The sequence below is a fragment of the Triticum urartu genome, unplaced genomic scaffold, assembly GCF_003073215.2.
Source record: "Triticum urartu cultivar G1812 unplaced genomic scaffold, Tu2.1 TuUngrouped_contig_9979, whole genome shotgun sequence".
Classification (NCBI taxonomy): Eukaryota; Viridiplantae; Streptophyta; class Magnoliopsida; order Poales; family Poaceae; genus Triticum; species Triticum urartu.
Genome location: NW_024121076.1, coordinates 1 through 8,121, shown reverse-complemented (window position 1 = coordinate 8,121; position 8,121 = coordinate 1). Strand labels below are relative to the sequence as shown.

At 41.1% G+C, this 8,121-nt stretch overlaps 1 protein-coding gene and 1 pseudogene across 1 annotated transcript; one reads left to right on the top strand and one right to left on the bottom strand.

Moving 5' to 3' along the window:
- Positions 1-4: 4 nt before the first annotated feature.
- On the top strand, positions 5-1,419 carry LOC125532456 (annotated as a pseudogene).
- Positions 1,420-4,687: 3,268 nt separating this feature from the next.
- Positions 4,688-5,993, bottom strand: LOC125532455 (alpha-copaene synthase-like; the record flags this gene model as incomplete). The annotated part of the gene is made up of 3 exons (XM_048696512.1): positions 4,688-5,085; positions 5,456-5,704; positions 5,858-5,993. Coding segments are annotated over 3 exons (667 nt in total), but the record flags the coding sequence as incomplete, so codon positions are not given.
- Between the last annotated feature and the right edge of the window lie 2,128 nt (positions 5,994-8,121).

The following is an 8,121-nucleotide window of genomic DNA, read 5'->3' as shown; positions in this document are numbered from 1 at the left end:
CCCCCGGCGCCAGCAGCAGGGGGAGACGTACCTACCGCTCATAGATTCCCGTCGCGGCCGGCACCGGCAACCTAGCGAGACGCCGGTGTATGTGGACACGCTCATCGACCTCGCGGTGCCGGACGACCACAATCAGGACCCAAGGCGGCATCGAAGAAGGCTGTCCGACGGTGAACTCGTGGGCATGTGCTCCGAGTTTGTTGGTGCTGGAACCGACAACCTCAGCGCTGCAGTGGATCATGGCCAACTTAGTGAAGCGCCCTGACATACAGGAGGCTGTCCGGAGGGAGATCGATGCCGTCGTGAATGCAGACGCCGACGAAGTGAGCGAGAATGTTCTTGGGGAGCTGGAGTACCTACACGCTGTGGTCATGAAGACACTCCGGCTGCATCCGCCGACGTCTTTTGCATTCAGGCAGGTGATGGAAGAGGACCATGTGGTTCACAATGGCCAGCGTATTCCGGTGGGCACCAAAGTGTACTTCCCACTGGCGGCTATAGCACGAGACAGCACAGCGTGGGACAACCCTGACGAGTTCAAGCCACAACGGTTCCTGACCTCCAAAGGTGCATCAGAAGGAACCGACAACACAATCAAAATGATGCCTTTCGGTGGTGGTCGGAGGATATGCCCTGGCAGGGGTGTCGCGATGTTGCACTTAAGCTACTTCACCGCCAACCTCGTGAGGGTGTTCCGGTGGAGGGAGGGAGAAGGTGAGCTTGCCGTCGATCTCCAGCTGCATGTTGAGTTCTTCACTGTCATGAAGCGGCCATTGTGTGCTCATCTAGAGCTTCGAGGAACAGAGATCAAAACTAGACTTAATTAGCTGGCCAAAGTCTCTTGGTTGTACCGTGTTTGCTAATAAGGAGCCATATGAATGTTTTTTCAGCATTAGTCGATTTCCACCGTACGCAGAGTGTCGAACCGAGACGGAGCGTCGCCAGCGAGGACTTGCCAGGAATGAGTCGGAGCAGGCAACAAAGTCGCTACATCGTAGGCGGAGGCGAGATAGAGGCTTTACTAGTTCGGCTGATTGGCAGTTGTTGGCGTAAAGAAAACTGGAACACATGATTATGTATCTGTTAATGCCGTAATAGTTGTGGTTAAGTTAGCTATTCCTTAAACCATGCACTTGAGCAGGCTAGGCATTTCTTATTCAAACATTATGATGAAAATAATTAATATTGTTAACCATTCAAAAACACTTTGTCAATAGGAAAAAGTATTATACGCATAAATGAATGTTATGCATTTTCATAATTCCCTTTAACATTTGTAAATCCACCAATTAACTCATGCTCCTACCTATAAAAAGAATCTAAGATTAATAATGCATATGCTATTTACATAAATAATAAGATATTTTTAAATTAATCAATCCGGATACAGAGGCATATATTAATGTTTGTAGCTTTGTTACCCCATAATGTGCGATGTTCCCTATTTATATCCATGCAAAACTTTATGCAGTAGGATACAAGACGTGTGACATTTTTTCAATAAAATTCTAGTTCCAATACACTTGTCCAAGTTTTATTGTGTCCAACACGGATGGCAAATGAAACTTGTCAATCTCACTAGCAAATTCTAGCTAGGTCCACTTGTCGAGTTGATGGTCATGTCAATGCGAAAGAAGGGCATAGCTGTCAACTTGTCACCCTAAAATCTAACCATGTCAACAATGGAGGTAGGTGAATTCGTGATAGAAGAGGAAGAAGAAAATAATAATTGTGTCATGTCAAAGTATACAAATGAGCTTTGTTTTTCAAAATAAACAGCCTGAATTCTTCAAGGATAAAGTAGCTACAAATAAATCAAAGTGTTCGTCCTAGTAAATTCTATTTTTGTTACTAGGTTACTGCCACGCTTCTGCCACGTTTGGAATTGGCTAGTTCAATTTCTACTTTTCTCCTCCAACGATTCAGCTGTCCCCCCTCCTTTCCTGCAGTATACGTATACCCTAAAAAGCTTTGTTGGTTGTTTGCTAAAATGTACCATGTCCCTGGTGTATTATGAGATCGTATTTGCTAATGAATTCTTGGTACTGTTGTTTAGTTAGTTGTTTGAAGTCCGATAAACTTTTGTGATATATATCATGATATATATCAGTATGAATGAAATTATTGACTATGTCTTTCAAAAAGAAATGTCTTTCTTCATGGGGCCCACTTTTGAAGCTCGCCCCGGGCCTCGGAAAAGTCAGGACCGGCCCTGATCACATGCTTATCCATTATCCATGATGCAAGTGTATGAACATGCGTGAAGGATGTTGGACACCGAAGAATTAATTAAGGCTCTAAAGTGTTAGCTATAAATTGGCCTATACATCATTCTCAACATGGCTTAGAATGGCCAGATTGTCTTAGCTATACCTTTGCTGGTTTGTCGGGTTATTATAACGGGTGGATGCAGGGCCATTAATACAGATGGATGCCGCGCTACTCCTATAGATATTATAAATATGTGAGATCTATCGGGTGTGTTCTTGTTTGAATGGTTATTCTTGCTTGTCAGGCCACTCTTTATTTGTCTTTTTACATTCATAATAGCTTAACATCAGTCGCCTGAAAGTCCAATTTGGATTGTTCGATTTTCGCTAGAAGGAAGCATGCGCCAGAGGGAAGGAAGAAGCAGCCGCTGGCTCGCCGGAGTGAAAGAAGGAGTTCGCTGGCAGGCTACCCCATCATCTTTCGTTGATGGAGGGTGGGAGGAGGTTGGGTGGCACCACGGCTGTGGTGTAAGTTCGCCGGAAAAAAACTGGTCATCGCCGGGGCTAGAGGGATGGCCAAAGGCAGCAGCATTTTGGTGGGAGGAGGTTGAGGGGAGGGCGGGGCGGTGAGGCTGAGCGGGAGCGCTGCTGGCCGCGCGTGGGTGGGGTGTGTCCGACAGTTCGGCCAGTGGTACGTTCGGCGGTTGGGGGAAGAAGAAGAAGGTTGTCTGGAGGTTGGAGAAGTAATCTGCACCATCTGTATTCCATCCTATGGCTGAATCGAATGACCAAAATTGAAATTTTAGTTAACTGGCCACTAGCCATTCCCTTTACTACGTCGTTGTTTGTAGAATAACCCTGACGCTATGGCTAAGGCACATCTATAGATCCGGGAAGAGCCAGGCCAAGATCGATATGTAATGAAGAGTACTGATCTCAGTGAGTTGTGCTACATGCTTACGGTCATCAAGGAGGTGTTTAGGTTGCATCCTCCTACTCTACTGCTCGTCCCAAGAGAGACAAGTGAGGACTGTGAAATCATGGGCTATGACATGCCTAAAGGCACCAATATCTTCATTATTGTTTTTTTCTAATTTCCCGAGATCCTAAATTATTCCCAAATAGACGAAGAAGAAAATAGGGCCAAGGTACTATTGGAGATGCGCAAAAAATATCCATCGGGAGATGGCGCTGACGCTAACGCTCGCAAGGCGGTTTTGCAGGCAATTTCACAAAATCCTTTTTTTCGTTGAGCACATAACCCGGTTTGGGCCGATTGACTCTGAGAGCGAGCGAGGGATCGTTCAAGCTGGAGATGTTTGAGAATAACAACGTGGATTATTATGGAACACATTTTGAACTCACCTCTTTCGACACAGTTCAACATCGCCACCGTAGAGATTGTCTTGGCAAATCTTCTCCACGACTTTGACTGATGCTAATTCCCGATGAGCCAATTGAAGAGTCACTGAACATGTCTAAGAAATTTGGGATCACCGTAAGCAGGAAGTTTGACCTTCGGCTACTAGCTATTCCATGCCCACGCTCCAAAGCTATTTCGATATACACATGGAATGTATATAGCAATAATTATGTAGAGCACCTTTATTGAACCGGAATGTTTTTGTTGCTCTGTAGTTTGTACATCTTTACATGTTTGTATAGCTCTTGTTGGACTATCAGACTATTTTTCATATTATTTTGACTGACATTGGCTATGTCAAATAATATCTCTATGCAAATATTTGCATGTACCTCTATGTAAAAAAGTATGAGCAAGCTTATCCATGAGTCAAGTTTGGTATATGCACAACTCTTTCAATCTTTGAAACTAGATCGACGTATGTTCTGCAAAATGGTGAGAACATAAACTGCGAAAGAAAATATAAGTTTCCATAGCTATTGTACAGCTAATATATATGAACAACTCACGACCGAGTTCATTTTAAATGTTCCGTATTACTTACCTTAGTAGTGCAATAAAATATCATGTAACATGTCAAAAGTGTTTTAATAATTCATCACAATATACAAAAAATGGATTTTTTTGGGGGGTAAAAAAGGATGTTATGGGAAGGAAGTAGTGCCCAGTTAATATGGTTAGATGGGTTTTGAGGTGGCCTAAAAGAACAACACAGCTGGAAAACACATAGAGCTTCTTCCAAAAGCCGGGATGTAATTGTTATAATAAATAAAATTGTGATGTAAATCAAATCTGAGTTGTGGCCACCCATGTGCATGAGTCTTGGCTGAGAATCTTATAGTTGCTAGTGTCAATGAAAACTTGTTTAAATCTGTGATCATGTTATCTCCACTGCTGTTACTAGTTCTACATGCAACACATTGTGCAACTATATAATTTCTCTGACGAACTCAAAACATACCTAGATATGTTTAGTCCTTTACATAAGATAAAATTTTAGTAGAGATATAATTATAACCAAAATTATCACACCGTAACAAAATGCACCAGTACAACTTTCTTTCACTGTAGCATTTTACATATTATCAGTGAATCACATGCATGCTTATCAACATTGACCTTTTTATGGTTAAAACTAGGGAACAAATACACGATGAATTTGGCCAAGGCCTACATATTCTTCAGGAAGAGCCTCTCAATAGTCCACTGCATATGTGCGCTGTGCGTGTATACATCATTTCTGTTACCATAGAAAAATGTTGTGCTAATCGCTAAGCTAATGAACTGCTGCAATGCAGGGAGAAGATGATTTTCAAAGCGAGCTTGGTTCAGGGTTTTCCATTCTTGTTCTATCAGGGCAACAATTTTGGTAATGGCCACTTCACTTGTCACGTTGTACTCATTGATGTAACACTCTACGGTGCTTGCCAGATCCCCCTTGCATTTTCGACGCTGTATGATGACATCAATAATCATCTTTATGTAAGTATGTATCAATTTAATAATCTTCCATGCACGCACAATGATAGTACAAACTTGGTAACTGAGCCCTGCCCCCTTTTCCATAGGTGCCCACACATTTTGATGTGTACAAATTTATAAAAAAAATAGACCAATGAAGTTAAGGTAGCATCACAAAACTGACATTGTTGTAAAATAATTCCAAGTATAATCCATACTATGATTTTTTGTCAAATAAATCACATTTTAGTACTCAAATTGTTGGTCAAAATTATATCTCAATATGCTCGAACTTGACATTCTTACATGTGTGAAAAGTAACATCCAAGCAAAAATTAATTTTGAAATATTATATATATACCTCAAATGCACCGATATCATTCATGAAACGGGAAATCTTCCCGACTGATATGACGACGTCCGGAACACTAGCAGCCCATTTGAGTGCTGGCTTCATCATTGCATCACTCATTCCAGCCATCATACTCACACATATTGTTGGCACGCCGATGTTCAGGCTAGTCAACTTGACCTGATCTACAAAGCTTGGCTTGTGGTTCCTGTGTGACCATTTCGCTTCTTCCAGGTAACCAGTCACGTTATTTTGGACCTGCACGCAAACAAAGAGAGGTAATCCCAAAATTAACGAGAGAGAGAGAGAGAGAGAGATGCACAACCATACACACATACACACACACACAGAGAGAGAGAGAGATATTTATATGTTATTTTTTACAAGACAGAAAATGGTACATGAAGTTACCGCTTTTTTCAGGTGTGCTATATCGTAGTTCGTATTGGCTGGCATTTCAGCCTCAATATTCTCAAATGTCCTCAGCATCTCCGTATAGAACTTCTTCAAGTACTCCGGCAGAACAAAAGCGGCGCTCTTATCCCATCTGGAAGGCCAATTCACAAAAATAATCTTAAGATAAGTTATCGTAGTTTGACAATTCTTTGTTTGCATGTTAACCTAACCTTTTATTTTTCTATACTCTTCATCTTTCTTCAACACATTAAGAACCACTAGTTTCACTTTGCTCCATGAGGTAAATAGTGTAACATGACATCAAAGATTTCATTATAGTTAATATATCTCATTCGTTACTGCATTTAGATTTTCTTTCATCCACCTCTTATTATGGCAACATACATATATATATATATATATATTTGTGTTAATAAAATAATAATCTAAGTATGAGTCACATTTTCATTTGAAATTGCAATCTATGGGCTGCCCTAGGTCGACCTGATCGCCCCTAGGGCCTCGAGGTTCGCCGCCCTGCAAAGAAGAAGAACAGACGAAGAACGAGGAAGAAGAAGAACTAGGGCTAAGGAGAAAAGATAAAAGATAAAAAAATGGTAGATGAATTGATCGATTGTGTGTTGTTCAATCGGCCGTCACCCCTTAGGTATATAAGAGGCGGATGGACTTCCCGTGCAAGGAAAAGGCTTGGATTCACGTCCAAAACTCAAATTCGGATTGGTTTTGTCCGAACTTTCTGAAACTGTTCGGTTTAAACTGGCTGCACCTTGCAGGTCCTTTTGTGGTGGTAAACGATCTCGGATGGAAACGAGTCCAAAAGCAATCTTGACCGTTTCGACAAGACGAATAACTTTCATGTTGAACATTTTCGATTTGAGGCCATATTCTGGGCCAAAACGGTCACGCAGAACACATGTTCGCTCGCGCTGCCCATCAAACCTATGTCTGGTGGGGCGCGCCACATCTTGCCTCGTGATAGGGCCGCACTCCGATAGGTCTAACTTTTGCATATGAACTCGGATTGGGACGTTTTTATATCAAAATCGGCCGTTTTGATGAGACGAAGACAATTTGTGTTGATCATATTTCCATATGAGGACATCTTAATTGGGTTTCAAGCCATTCTTTAATCTGGTGTCGACATGAGCATCTCTGAAGTTGTCATAACTTTTGCATCCGAACTCCATTTTAGACCATCTTCATATTCATCTTGATCTTCTCGAAGAGAACCTTCTCGTAGTGACTTTCAATGGTAAGTTTGAATTACTCTTGACATACCTTCAAGCCACTCTTTATAAACATGCCACTTTTGAGCGTCAACACATGCCCCCCTGTTTTCCGGCAAAGCTAGCGTGCCGAAAAATAACTTGTACCAAGTTTGTTATAAGGATGATGTCAACACTCCATCAGCCATTTATATGTCCTTAGGACGATAAGTATATATCAACCATGTCTTATGTGAACTTTCTGATGCAAACTTGGGTGAAACCTTCTCAGCTTCATTAATAATCTGGTGATAAAGTACCATAGATATGTATCTCAAGGTCATCCTCCAAACCATATTGTTCACCCTTTTGCTAGGATTTTGTAGATAATCAACAATAATTTCTCCAATCCTTACTTTCGCCTGCTTAAAAATTTCATTAGTGGCTGAAGCTATGGACTTCGGTTCGGCCTTACCTATATTGACGAGACTAAGCATCGGCTATTGAGCGAAATGCAATACAACATGATTAACATAGTAGCCGGATGTTTGCTGTGCCAATTCTTTCGAATTGTCATGTCTAAATATATGAACAACTTTAAAGCAAACCAAGGTAAATTTTGCATCTAGACATACGCCAAGATAAACTATGAGTGATTCATCAAAACATTGATAAACCCTGAATATTTGTTACACTACTCATAATGAATCACCGAAAGCCTCAGTATGTATAGCACCTATAGAAAGTAAAAGACTCAATCCGAATAACAATGCATATTCGGCTATCATTAATCATGCATAAAAATATTCTAAGAGGCATGGGGCTTAAAAAACAGTACCATAAAGAAATATATAAACAACACCAACACTTTGGCCATTGCTACGAATTGAACCATCAAAACATAATCTCCATAGTACTAGAAAGACAAGGCTAATATCAACATTATGCATGTCATTAATCCGATGTTTAGTAATAAAATCAGTTATGATTTGGCCTCTTATAGATCTCAGAGATGCATAAGCCAAATCATATCCAAACAAAGTATAAGCCCAC